The sequence below is a fragment of the Polyodon spathula genome, chromosome 16, assembly GCF_017654505.1.
Source record: "Polyodon spathula isolate WHYD16114869_AA chromosome 16, ASM1765450v1, whole genome shotgun sequence".
NCBI lineage: Eukaryota > Metazoa > Chordata > Actinopteri > Acipenseriformes > Polyodontidae > Polyodon > Polyodon spathula.
Window position 1 is genome coordinate 28,693,293 of NC_054549.1, and position 14,436 is coordinate 28,707,728.

Sequence of the window (14,436 nt, forward strand, 5' to 3'; positions counted from 1 at the left end):
TGAAATTAAATGAAAAATATAAAAATAATTAATTTGAATACGTTTTATTTGTTCAAGTTTGTATTATTTTAATATTTCATTGTTTAAGTCAACGTAAATCTTCCAGGACCTAGGTGAACCTAAATCTTCCGAGCTCCATTTCGTGGATAGGATGGGCAATGATATATCTATTGAAATAATAAGTTACTGTCTCAGCTAGAATCGCTTCAATAAAACTGTAAGATCTGGGGCATGTTGTGTTTGTATGAAACAGTGGTATCTGGAGGGCTGTGACAACTTGTTCTGTATTTCAGCAGGATCATTACAAGGTTTACTGCTTGTTCTATTGACTCGCTTCGACTTTAGCAGCGGGGGTAAAACACTGCAACTCACTCGAGTTAAATCGTGTGATTGGAACAGGAAGTGAAACCACGAAGCAGAAGTATTATTTGTTTTGACAAAACTCTTCAAGTCGGTTATGGACAATAAACCATTGTGGAGGTATGTGGAATTTTAATTAACGCGATATTCCTCTGGACTTGTACGGTGTTTGTGAGCATTTCATTTTCATGTCTAGAAGCAGGACACATCAAAACATTTGAGGAAGTTATTATTTCAGTTCAAATGATCATAGTGTATTTTTTTAAAAGTGTCTCTGTGAAAGGTACCATTACAGACTTTACTGTTAGATTACCTGGACTAATTAATCACTAATAGATTAAGGAATGTGTCACACTGCCATACAGTGGGAGTTTTAGTTCTGTCCCGACTATATTTTGTAAAATAACAAGTGCGTTGAGAATATTAGCATTTTCCGACCAGTTATTTATTCATTTAATACATTGATTTAGCATTGTTCTTATATTCATTGGCATTTTATTTAGATAAGCTACCGCCCCATAGTGGGCTGAAATTCTGCCAAAATGGACCCCAGTAGAATATATAAAGTTGGTACATCCTGTTGCTCAGCAGCATTCTTTGCGGTTTTGCTGCAGACTAGCCCAGCCTTGCAGTAATTTCACACTTAGCAAAGTACTTCAGTTTAGTGTGGTTCATATCACTTTAAACAATGTTATTCAAATATCTCATGATGCTTCGGGAATCACGATATAACTGACTGTTTTTGAATACGCTGAAGCATGCCTATTGTATATTTTCCAGTAACCAACAGTCTTCTTATGGAAGCATGTACCCAGGATCAGAGGTACCTGCAGCAGTTGGACACCCAGGTACTGTACAGTCCCACGCGAAATACTAAACCATTTGATCCCTTCGTGTTTGCTTTTGTTTCTGACTTAAACCCAGCATACACGAGGAAACATGTTTCCAGACAAAATGTTACCTCGTGTATGGTGGATGTTGCATTTGTTCTACTTTGAGATACATTTTGAAGAAACGTTCTGCCTTTGGCCAATCAGGAGAGACTATGCGTATGAGTCATCGATCATGTGACTATGCAATACATTGATTAGTCATCGATTATGTGACTATGCAAGACTATGCTGCTACAAATTACAATCAGTCGTTTTTGTTTGTTTTTTCTTTTAAGTAAAATAAACAACACAAAATAGATTTTACATTGAATTAAGTTATTGGAATTTATCCTTTGAAAATACTGATTTGCTAAAGGTATCTGAAATGTCTTTGTATCAGATGGAATTAGCAATTCCTTGTCCTTATTTATATATTAAATACAGTAGTCTGTATATAATACGTTATACAGTTTAAATGGAGGGGTGAGGGTGGATGGGGATACATACATTTCTTCCAATCGTGGTTGTGTGGTTTCTAGATCTACCCAGGTTTCATTTCATGTTCCTGGCGCTGCTTGTGTTTGCCACTGAAGCGGTGTGGTGTGGTGAACTAGCACTGGTACTTTTTCATGGCTGGTGGTGCTCTCAAAGTTGGTTGTCTGATCAGCCATTGCACTGGCACATTATAAGCTTAAGGTGCCATTTCTCCTGCAATTAACTTGTCTACATCTGGACCCAACAGTGACACTCACATCCACACAACTCTCAGGATTACACCTGGGAGTGTGCAAGTTAGTTTTTTGTCCAGTCCCATTGGTGTGGTTATTACATCATACATTCTGCTAATTTAATGCTGTTGGGGGCACAGGCGAATGCCGTCTGTACATCAACAGTAGGTAGCTTCGGAAAAAGGTCAGCTGGCTCTGTGTTTTGTCCTCCGTCTGTGGCTCGCGATTAGTAATAGGGCCAGTATGTAACAGGCTAATCTGTATGTAATGGAAAAGTATTCAGTTTGAACTGCAGTAACGCACAAGTAGGGGTGGTGGGTGGGGGGGTTAGAATGCTGTTCCATATTACAGAAGCTATGGGGGAACTGTGATTGTAAGATCATATTCAACTGGTGAGGAACCTATAAAATTGCACTTAGTTTGACAAAATAGTGAGCCACAGACGGAGGACAAAACACAGAGCCAGCTGTTCTTTTTCTGAAGCTACCTACCTAAGATATGCTAAAGGCTTTGTGCACCCATCCATTTTGCCTCATATGTTGTATTGCCTTGGCAGCACACAATGCCTACAGCTGCTTTTCAAACTTTATAATTGCATGTGTAAAAATAATGTGTTCAGTAATAAATGTTTGGGCTAAATACGTTAATAGCATGTGTCGAAGAGAACAATAAGCACTTCAATGGGATAAGAGAATATGCACTACAGTGGTTATGATTTAGGGTTACATTTACATCAAAATTCAATATTTGTAGCAATTTAATGGCAGGTTTTTCTGTAAGTCGATAAAGTTGCACTACAAGTTAATGTGTCTCAAACTGTCTTGGAAAATACAACCTTAAAAGTATCATTTTGTTTATGTGAATTGCGGTGCCTTGATGAATAGTTTTGGGATGGTTGTGAAAAGCTAGTTTGGTTTCATAAAATGTAGTTACACTTTTCACTAATTACTGCCTTTATTCAGCTATGTTGGCACCTCAGAACCCCCCACACGGCGGGCCAACAGCCCCCCCTACGAGAATGTTCGACACAGTGCCGGGATACGAAGGCACATCACCAGAAGGAAGTGGTAAGGGTGTCTTATGAATCTGGTAACAGTTTGAAACTGAAGTGTAGTAATCCTGCTTTGTGGTTCAGTCTTCCTGCTTGCTAATGGACACTTTTTATAAAAAAGTTAGAGTTTAGAAAGTGGGTTGTGCAAAGCAAACCAGTGGTTTATTAATAATTTGGTCACCATAAATTATATGGAGAATTTGCAGGCACTTGAGCAGGCCTGTTCAAATACACTAAGAAGGATTGGTCCCTTTCCAATTTGCATGTCATTACACGTCTTTCTGCCTCTTAAAAGGAGGAGGATTCCTTCCCCCACCGGATGCAGGTTTACCCTACCCTCCTGGAAATCCTGCCCCTGCTCAAACAGAGTGGAAGTAAGATCTGTTTCATATGTTTTTGTAAATCTGTTCCATCATCCTTTCAACATTACAGACCCCCCTAGCCCTGATTTATTGCCAAAATACAATTTGAATGGCAGTTTCCCCTATTCCAGGTTTTAAAATGAGCCTGCTTAGCCCCAGTGTATACAGGTAACAAGCTCAGGTGTGTCTTATTAAACTCAATATGGAACACAGGGTGTATCGGTTTATATATTTTATACAGAGTGGGTATACAGGGTTAAGTTAATACTCAATTCAGAAATCGATTCTCTTGTTCAGAATAAACTCCTGATTTGTTTGAGGTCAGGTGTACCCCAAGCACAGTTTAAACATCCTGCAACACGGAATGTGCGATGCCACAGCGTGTTCATTTGAGGAGGTCATAATTTCTACCTTTCTATTTCACAGCATCCCTTCAATATCTGAAGATACTGCCAGAGATGCTCTGGTCCGGTATGCCTCCAGTAAATGCTGTTACAGCACTGAGCCTGCAGAAAAGTTAGTGTTCTCAAACCTCGAGGCTCTCAACACTTACAGGGTATGAAAGTCATACAGAAAATGTCTTTTCTTTAAGTGACAAGCACAAAAACTTACAAATACTATTGAAATGTTATTATAATACAAGTGTGTGTCCCTTAAGAAACGCTACCACAATCCTGAGCAGTCCAATTCGTTACCAGAGATGGCAGTGATATGCTTTGGTAGTGCAACCAGTATGTATTGGTTCCATTTTATTGAAATGTGCAATAAATATGTTGGTGTGCAGCTTTCAAAATGAGCCTAATTCTTAATTGGACTTTTTTCTTTTTTTTTTTTTTAAAGTATCGTCTAGAGACCTTTACTGAATCCAGATCAACTGAATGGGCACAAGAGGCATATAGAGGTAAGCAGTCCAAAAGACACAAAAACAAACACATTACAATGATGGACAAGGATCTCCATGGCTTCACAAGGGGCGTTATGATGGATCAGGCTTGCATACACGAGCAATTATTGTTATAAGTAACAGATGTGCTACAGTAGGCCACTATTAAGCCATCCTAAGGCCAGAGAATGTACTGTTTATGTTAGTTTAACTGGTTTACAGATATTTATTGTTAATAGACATTATGCCCTGATGCATGCAGTGTAGGCCAGTGGTGGAGGAAGAGAAAGATGGGCCCCGGTGCAGGGCCTTATTGTGGGCCCCAACCTTTCTGTAATACTTTTATAAACACAAACCATGCAAAGTCAAGTGTTCAGTATTTAACAATATTTTATTCTGAGAATGTTACCGTGTATGAAACAGTATACGACTATGATGTAAGAAGAAGATTTTCTACTCACCTACGTGAATTGCATTTTGCGTGCATCTTTACTTCCAATATTATACTCTTTTTAATCACAAGCTAACAATTTTAATTGTCAGTTCCTCCAGGATTCCACAGTAATTGACAGAAATTCTCGCACAGAAGTTTTTTTTTTTTTTTTTTTTCCCAGTCAGAGAAAACAGGCATGTTAATTTCTTTTTGTATATTTTGGTACCCAGCAGGACCCATTTACAGCTTCCACCATAACTACATGCACACAAAATATATCTGCAAACGACTGCTGAACAGTACCCCAAAACCTTCTGTGAAGACAGTGGGAAACTGTTTTGCAATATTGAGAGACCACTAGGCTAAAGCACAAGTGGTCTTGGAGTTCAAAAAAGAGACACCAGTGAAACATAAAACAATGCCTCATACTAGCCTCCATGCAAATACAGTCACGAGGAATAATTAAGAGAAAGCAGTACCTGATGAAAACGTAATTACTGGCGCTGGTAGCTACATATAATACAAAAATATGCACAGGGGCGGGGCACACTGCCATACACACACAAAACAACACTGTTTGCTGTAATTATCAGTGGCCTGGTGGGAAATATATTTTTTTGTGTTCTCAGAGCAGGTTTGTGGTGTATTATTTGAATTTTTGTATTGCATGGTTGATAATATACAGTAGGAAATAAGTCAATTTCTGTCTGTTTTACAAACACATAGCCAAAATGGATTTGATGTGCATCCATTACTGGCCCCTCTGAACTGGTCATTATCCAGCATCACTCCGCTTGTTCTGTCATACTCACTAAAGCGTGTGTCTATCTCAGGTCAGCCTGTGGATGCATACACTCAGCCTCCTCCTGCTCCATGGGCCATACCAGCCAAGGCACCCACCATGTTTAAAGATGCAACCCAGGAAATTAAAATCCCTAATACAGCTTCTGTTAAGGTACTGTATCTGTGGTCGATTATCAAGAGCTAAATTTAAAGAGTAGAAAGAGAATTTTGCAATGTGCATATACTAATTATAAAGATGCAGGGATTCACTGTTTTTTCTTTAAATGAGCAAATAACATTTTGCAAGTGGACATAAAACAGACTTTAAAGAGTAAGTAGTGGGGTTATGAGAAATTTAGCGATACACGTCCCCACGTGTTGCTACAGCTGTTTAAATAATGTACCTGTCATTTCTTTTCATTGACATCCTGACAACCTTTTGCACATATAACTTAAGTCTTTTTCAAATCTGTTTTCTAGTGCACTGATAGTGTACAGATTATTGCCCACATTGTCAAACCAGCTAACACAGCAATAACTCTTTGAAACAGACTTTAAAGTTATAAGTGCAAAAAGATATCAGGATGTTAACAATGAAAAGAAAAATCACAGGTGCATTATTTAAACAGTTGTAGCAACATGTGGGGACGTGTAACGCTACATTATTCGGAACCCTGCTACATACTTTTTAATGCAAAAGATACATTTAACTAGGACATTATCTCAACACAAGAGATGATTTTTGTGAAAAAAATAAATCAATACTTTCACAGTTTTCCTGGAGATTTAAATACAGCTGTGCAGCCAGGTGTAATTACACTGCCAGTAAAAGCCATCACATCAGTCAAGACCTTTACTAGTAAAAATTACATAATTTTATAACGTAGTCTCCAGCCTACTCTGGACATTCAGTATATGAAGAGCCCAGTTTCCCCCATTTCCAGCAACCATCCCACATGGCTTCAGTTTTCATGCCTGGATTCCTGTTTTTCAAACAACTTTACCCTCAGAAGGGGGTGGGGACACTGCATAAATGCTATGAAAATGATGAATGTATTAATTAGTAAATAACACTGATTTCCTTTTTCATTTTTAGCCATGCCACACCTGTATGGGAACGGGCAAGACACCTTGCACTAAATGTGCAGGATGTGGAAGTGTAAGTACTTTTGCAGAAATCAACCACAATCATTTCCATGACATGGACAAACCAATATGTATTTGCTGCTCTTTAATGAGGATTTGAGTTCTTTAACATCTTCTGTCTCTTCTGGTTTAAGACCATTTTACTTTCACTGGTACAGGTGATGAAACCTACTCTGGTCACTAACGAAGCTCACGAAATTGAATCAACTTGTTATATTACCAGACTTTGAAAATCGCTCACTCAAGCTCTTTATTTATATTGCATTTTTAAAATTTTCAAACTGGAACAAAACTGAAGAGATACAGTGATGACAACCCTGATAGTTTAGCCACATTCATGTGTTGTTTTCCCATCGAGCTTGCAATGCTTAAAGTTATGGGTTTTAATAACAAAGCAAACCAATTATATGAATGCCCTGTCTTATTCTTAATCTCATTCACAAACATATACACTCCTGTGTTTGTTAATGCAAGCTGACTCCTAAGTCCTGTTTAAAGGCTTGATCTGGTAATTAAATGCAAAGATCATCTCCATTAGTTTTTTCAGCAATCAGGACTTCTTGTTTTCTCAAATCTAGGAATGACTTATTTAGCACGTGGTAGTGCATTAAAAAGGTTATCCATTATATCTTTGTGTAGCAGGGCTACCTCTTATCATACTATGAGAATTGTCTTGTGCATTCTTTGCATGTAAGACCCTGTGTCACATAAAGATATGTAATCCATACTGCTACAAAAGAACGCTCTGTCAAGTAAAACATTTCTAAAAAGCCAATAAAACCGCTTGGAATTTTTTTGTCTAGCTGTTTATATTTCGCCCTTTGGTATTTATGATAACTCTACGATAAGGAAACACACGTAGAATTTTAATTGGATCTTAACACACTTTGAAGATTAATAGGTGTTGTTGGTACTGATATGATGCAATGGGGACATGACATAGTGTTCTTTTTATGTTTTGGAATACAGAAGCAATGCTGGGTGTGCAACGGTTCTAGAGTCCGTGCAGGTGGTGAAAGCTGCCACCATTGCAATGGCAGTGGCCGCACTAAGTAAGTTTCAAGATATTACCCTGTGCCAGAGAGCATGATTTAACATGTACTGTACTTAACCAGCAGAATATAGCATTCAGGACACACAACAGCTCCTAATCTGTGGCACCTTTCGAGTTGGCTAGGATTTTGTTTTCTAAAATAATGCCTCACAAAACATTTCTCTGTGATACAAAGATGTAACGTGAAGAGCAGTGGTCTTGACTGGTGTTTGATAAAGAAACTAAAATCACTAGCCCAGTAATAATTTCCACAATTGCATTTCAAAATGATCTTGTATTCAATATTTAAAACAGGAACTTACCAACACAATTGCACATAGGAACTTAAACATGTTCCTGTTTCTTTGCAGCTGTGATGGCTGTACAGGCACTGGATTGAACTCTTGCGACACCTGCAAAGGAAAAGGACAATTGCTGATCTATATTAGACTGAAAATAAAATGGTAAACCTCAGCTATGCACAGCAGAGTAATGTACATTGTATATTGTGTATTTATTTGTAATAATTAGCTTTGTTCCATATTCTTATTTTTTGTAAACTGTTAGCATATGAATTCTATAAACTATTAGCAGAAAAAGTACATTTTATACAACTTATTTTACCTTCCTGACCTCCTTTCTGAATTCTTTACATGTCTTGTGTGCATGAAAACCATTAGCTCATTTGTTTTTAAGTTGCCTGGTATTACTTTATCACGGCATCACGAATAAGTTCAAATTTATGTTTTTTTTTTGTTTTTTTTACCTTTCTTTTTATTATCTGATGTTTCTCAAATATTATTTCCCTTTTAATCATTATGTATTGCACTTCAGCTCACAATTCATAATGTTGGTAATTCTGTGTCTGAATTGGTACAATCTAAAAGGATTTCAAACATAATTTTCTTTTTACAAAAGTCCCAAATCCTGACTCAAACATTTACACTTCGATAATTCTTGGAACCTACTCATTAAAATAAATGTAATCTTAGTCGTTATTCTCCATTTAGCTGATACATTTGGGTTATCTTGTCCAGACTATTCCATGCTATAGGGGGCGCTGTGGCTAAATGCTGATCGGCCAACCCAGGACCTTCTCCAAGGCACCTGATAAATAAGTGCAAGACTACATTATACTTTTTTTTTTTTTTTTAATTGTTCGGCAGAGGCATGTAAAAATAAAGCATCACCATAATCAAACAAAGAAAAAATACAGTGAAGCGTAAAGTTTTTTCGCTGTCGAAAAAGAAAACCCAGTTTTTGAGCTATTTTCTTTGAGTTTGAAATCTGCAGATCAAACCTCAAGAACGGATCCAGCCAGATCCCAAGATATTTATAACTATCCACCACCTCAAGAGGCTCTCCAGTCTTAAGGATTAAGTCTTGTTTCAGACTTTAAACTTGAAATCTCAAATGTTTATAAAAATGTGTAGGCTAGTTCACATGGCAAATGTTTAGTTTTTACTGTGATGTATTCGCCATATCAACACTGCTGACATCGCGTGCTTTAAAAAATCATACCCGAGGCACCTCTCAGAGTTCCATTCAACTGCAAAGTCTATTTAAAAAGATGACATAAAAGAGTAAATACAGGTAGGTAATGATTAGAAAACAAATATAGCTGGATCTTTAACTTGTATATTAATAATACAGCAGTATGTAATAGATTCATAGGACTGCAAGCGTCTGTGTATGGTTTATATTGGCACTCGCAGCCCATTGACACTTTCTGTCTCAGTTCTACTTGTGCAGATATCATCCACATACAGAGACTTTCGCCATCCTTAACCCTATATTCTAGTCAATTTCCAGTACAGCATAATTAAACCAGGTATTTTTCACTTGTACCCTGTTCAGGACGAACAATATGGATGACTTTGTAGAAGTCCAGCAGTCTGGATTTCCGATCGATCGGGTCAGCGCGGTGACTGGAGAAAAGGTTTTTGTTGACACGCAGTATATGGTAAGAGTATTTTGCAGCATTTTCCCTTCATCATTGAACCTTTTAGTGTATTTTTGTTTAATTTGACTATGTTGTGTTTTAAGGTGTATCCTGTTGTAGGTTTTCCAGACCCTGCCATTTGTCAGGCTGCTGAGAGACTGGTGAGGCAGCACCATGCCCAGTTTGCTCCAACATGCCGTATTCTTCAGCAGGTATGCTTAGAAGATTGTTTAAAAGGATGTATTCCATAGAGCAGAGAAAACCCCAGCCAATAGCTACAGTAAGGTACCTTCAAAATTATTTATTCAAACTCAAAGGCAGATTGAGATAAAAATGATAATATCTCAGTATTGGAGAAACTGAACCGAGAACCACACACTATAACATACTATAGTAAGGGAAATGTAACAAAGACATTACAATTACATTCCAAGCAACTTGCCCTTTAATTTAATGACAATAGATATTTTTATTTGCCCAAAATATAAATTAACATAGTATCTTATTAAAATCTGGTATGATCTCCTTTGAATTTGTTATCACATCTTAGACCACTTAGCATGTTTTGGCATGTGCAAGATTCTTTGCAAAAACCTGGGAGGTATTTTCTTTTTCTTGGTGCGAACCCAGCAATGCTTGATCAGATTCAGAGCTGTTGATTGCAAAGTTGATTGAGAGAGAACCTTGATGTTTCCATCCAAATGTTAAAACTTAATTTTTTGTATTGTTATTTAAATCACCTGTAATGAATAACATTGATATTAACAGACAGATCGCTAATTTTGGGTACCACTTCAAATCTTGTACAGGGTTTGGACAAAAGCTATAATAACCAACATTTTGGAGGCTGGTCGCGAAACAGGGGAGCCACAAGTGAATGTCTTAACCACAATGCAGATGAGCCAGGCTCATCTGCATTCGTAGGTTTGAAGCTTTTAACCTCCTCTCATTTCAAAGACGGGGCAGAATCCATAACTGCAGTGCGTCACAACACTGCCCGTTGCACAAAAAGTAGCATAAAAAGTGTGATGTATGAGTTTTAAAGCTGTAGTGTCCTACAACGTAATGTAATGTTTGGTTTTATGTTAAAACATAATTCCCCTTTCCACCATTCTGGAGCACGAGATTTCCCTCAGCCCCTGACCTGACCTGACCAGACCCTGCCTTGCTTAGTTTCTGAGGTGAATGGATTGATTTTTTTTTTTTTTTTAATACATTTTCTTAAATATTTATTTTTCAGCGGCAGACCATTGAGCTGATTCCCATTACCAAAGCAAGCTACAGCTTTCAAGAGAAGGCCTACACTTACTTTGTTTATGGAGCTGAGCATAAAGTCTACACAGAGGACTATCCTGCAAAGTGTTGCTGCTGTAGTATTATATGAATTTATATCTAAAAAAAAAAAAAAGTTTAATCATTCATAATGTGAGTGTTTTAAATTCCGCTTCACAGTTCTAAAAGTATATACAAAAGTACATATATATATAAAAATGTGTGTCAATTTTAGACTTAAATATATGCATGTTAGACCATTGAATACTAGCAGTTAAGATAATTTTAATATCATTTTACATTCCAATTTATAAACTTTGTACTGATTTTTTTAAAGAATCTGTCTCATTTGATTGAACCTAAGAACTTAATGTTGAGAAAATTTTAATACATTTTACTGTATTTTGAATATTTGATAAATCAGTGTTTTATTCATTATTTTGTATTAATAGCCAGCCTTTGTTTTGCATACAAGTGGATACAGATATTTGGTTTGCAAAATATTTTAAGTTCGATTTGCATGGCTCTAAAATTGTTATGATTTAAAACAAATGGAATGGACTGTTGTTTTTTTCACAAAGGCAGAAGGAGTTTGTTGGGTCTTCCTGAAACACAAACTCTGCAAATGTCATTCTACGGGCCTGATAGAAGCTGTTTGCAGTAAAGCATGGTTAATTATTGAGAACTATGGTAAGGTGTGGTAAAATTGTGACTATGCAGCCTTTCAGTTGCCAGCTCAACCTACTCTGTGTGCAATTAAGGGGCTGTTCCAGTTTAAAAGGCATATTGTAACAGGTTGTTCAGCGCCAGCACGTGCCTAGCTTCAGCTTAAAGCAAATAAAGGTAGACTCAGTGTTGTACCTGTGTGTTGTATTTAGCGTTTTTTGTTTTTGTGTGTGTCCTGGTTCTGAGGAAAACAATTCAGCTACTCTGGATCCACCATTTTCTATAACATACCACAAGAACAAGGAAGTAAAGACATGTCAAAACAACATATACTGTATTTTCAAGCAACGACATGCAGCTTGATAGACTCCTAGAAACAACATTGGAGAAAACGTCACACAATAATGCATGTTCAGGTTTAATCCCAATTGCATTTTGAGGAAGAATATGAGAACAAAAAATTCAACAACCGACTAAAAGCACAGACGATATTCTTTGGAACGCAATCTTCCAGTAACTGGAATTAAGTAACTAACAACTGTTTTGTTTATTGTTACTGTATATGTCATTTTGTGACCTGCATATACCTTTTGTTGGCTTATAGTCTGGAATTAAAATGCATTACAATAGTTATTTTTTTCATTTATATACACATCCTACCCCACAACTTCCAAATGAAAAAAAAATCTAGAAATTTGTAGAAAATTAAACATAAAAACTGTAATAGATCGGCTGGATAAGTCTCCACCCCACTTGTAATAGCAATTCTAAATTAGCACAGGTGTAACCAATCACCTTCAAAATCACACATCAAGTTAAATGGCCTCCACCTGTGTTAAATTGTAGTGATTCACATGATTTCAGGATAAATTCAGCAGCTCCTGTAGGTTCCCTCTGCTGGGCAGTGCATTTCAAAGTAAAGACTCAACCATGAGCACCAAGGCACTTTCAAAAGAACTCTGGTACAAGTTGTTGAAAGGCACAGATTGGGATGGGTATAAAAAAATATCAAAGGCCTTGAATATCCCTTGGAGCATGGTCAAGACGATTATTAAGAAGTGGAAGGTATATGGCACCACCAAGACCCTGCCTAGATCAGGCCGTCCCTCCAAACTGGATGACTGAGCAAGAAGGGAACTGATCGAAGAGGCTACAAAGAGGCCAATGCCAACTTTGCAAGAGCTACAGGCTTTTATGGCCAATACTGGTCAAAGTGTGCATGTGACAACAATATCCCAAGCACTCCACAAATCTGGCCAGTATGGTAGGGTGTCAAGAAGGGACAACAATAACCTAAGCATTCCACAAATCTGGCCAGTATGGTACGGTGGAAAGAAGGAAGCCATTACTCAAGGAAGCCCATCTTGAATCCAGTTTGAAGTATGCAAAAAAAAAAAACCACTCAGGAGATTCTGTAACCATGTGACAAAAAGTTTTGTGGTCTGACAAAACTAAAATTGAACTTTTTGGCCTAAATGAAAAGCGTTGTTTGGCGCAAACCAAACAACGCATCACCCAAAGAACACCATCCCTATTGTGAAGCATGGTGGTAGCAACATCATGTTATGGGGATGTTTCCCATCGGCAGGGACCGGGGCACTTGTCAGGATAGAAGGGAAAATGAATGGAGCAAAGTACAGAGAAGTCCTTGAGGAAAACCTGATGCCTGTTGCAAGAAAGCTGAAACTGGGATGGAAGTTAGCTACACTGGAGTGGCTAAGGAACAACAAGGTAAATGTCCTTGAGTAGCCCAGTCAGAGCCCCGACCTAAATCCAATCGAAAATTTGTGGCATGACTTGAAGATTGCTCTCCATTAACACTCCCCAAGGAACTTGACAGAGCTTGAACAGTTTTGTAAATAAGAATGGTCAACAGACAGCAACATGTCTGTTGCTGACATAGTTGATCTGTTTTCAGGATTCCTTCTATCAGTGAAGACTTTGCTAAAGATGCCTTCATCGAGTATGCTTCCAGTAAGTGCTGTTACAGCTCTCGTCCTACCAAAGAGTTGGTGTTTACAGACCTTCAGGCACACAATACATACAGGGTATGTACCTTTGCTACCATTCTTTAGTCAGGTTAATAGAGAAAGCTAAGAAATAATTGCAGTACATAATATGAAAGGCTGTATTTTTTTCATGGATTTCACGATTGCTGTTCAGGTCCCGGCACTGTTTCAGAATGGAAAACGCCCCATCCAAGTTCCTCACACCTCCTCTGTCAAGGTAGAGATGTACTGATGGATAATTACAAGGGTGACACAAGCTGCTTCACTATATATACAGAAGGGGTAGGTAGGGCTGTGTTGAAAGGTTACATTGTCAACTAGGTTATCTTATGTGGTAGAAAAATCAGCTAGTTGTGTTATGTAAACCAGCGGGAATGCATGTTCATATATTTCAGCTTTGTGGTGTAAATTTAGTAAAATAAATATTGGGGTGTGTTTCCATTTACTGTATTGCACCTATGTATTCCAGTGTTTGTGTAATACAGTTAGAGTTGAGGTGTAATTATCCTTGTTTAATTCTCTGCTATCACTTATTGCAAGAGAACTGTCTTTCAGTGTTGATTGTTAAACCACAGCTATAGAATGTACTTGCTGGATAACAAATGCAATTGATTCTTTTTATTTCCAAGGGATGTCACAACTGTTTGGTATTGGGTAAATCTGCTTGCCAGAAATGTATATCAAGTGGCAGGGTAAGTGTAGCATAACAATGTATATTAACAGCTATATCCTTTTTTATTCAAATGGTTAATCCTCAGAAAATCCTGATGTTCAATTCAAACGACCATAATAAAGCAAAAATGCTGTCTCTACTACTGAGTAAAATATGTTTTTTTACCATGCTTTACTAGATGTCTTTTGATTTAAAAAGTAATGAAAAATCTAGCGTTACATGT

General features: G+C 37.5%; 1 protein-coding gene across 2 annotated transcripts; it reads left to right on the forward strand.

Annotated features, from left to right (window-relative positions):
- The first annotated feature begins 107 nt into the window (after nt 1-107).
- Nucleotides 108-12,160, forward strand: LOC121328610 (protein SSUH2 homolog). Of its 2 annotated transcripts, none has more exons than XM_041273446.1 (13): nt 108-480; nt 1,141-1,208; nt 2,923-3,027; nt 3,307-3,385; nt 3,800-3,929; nt 4,214-4,274; nt 5,523-5,644; nt 6,569-6,631; nt 7,588-7,670; nt 8,023-8,115; nt 9,509-9,614; nt 9,698-9,805; nt 10,834-12,160. In XM_041273446.1, the coding sequence occupies exons 1-13, from the start codon at nt 458-460 to the stop codon at nt 10,975-10,977; spliced, it is 1,185 nt and encodes a 394-aa protein (XP_041129380.1). In that variant the 5' UTR covers nt 108-457; the 3' UTR covers nt 10,978-12,160. The 2 variants fall into 2 exon arrangements, with proteins under 2 accessions (XP_041129380.1, XP_041129381.1); XM_041273447.1 differs by having other exon boundaries at nt 9,714-9,805; nt 10,834-10,920.
- Nucleotides 12,161-14,436: the final 2,276 nt, after the last annotated feature.

Bases quoted from the DNA above. Each gene is read 5' to 3' on its own strand.
- LOC121328610 (XM_041273446.1), top strand. From the start codon at position 458: ATGGACAATAAACCATTGTGGAG. The intron at 3,930-4,213 runs GTATGAAAGTCA...TTTTTTTTAAAG, and splicing joins AGGCTCTCAACACTTACAGG to TATCGTCTAGAGACCTTTAC. The intron at 5,645-6,568 runs GTACTGTATCTG...TTTCATTTTTAG, and splicing joins CTAATACAGCTTCTGTTAAG to CCATGCCACACCTGTATGGG.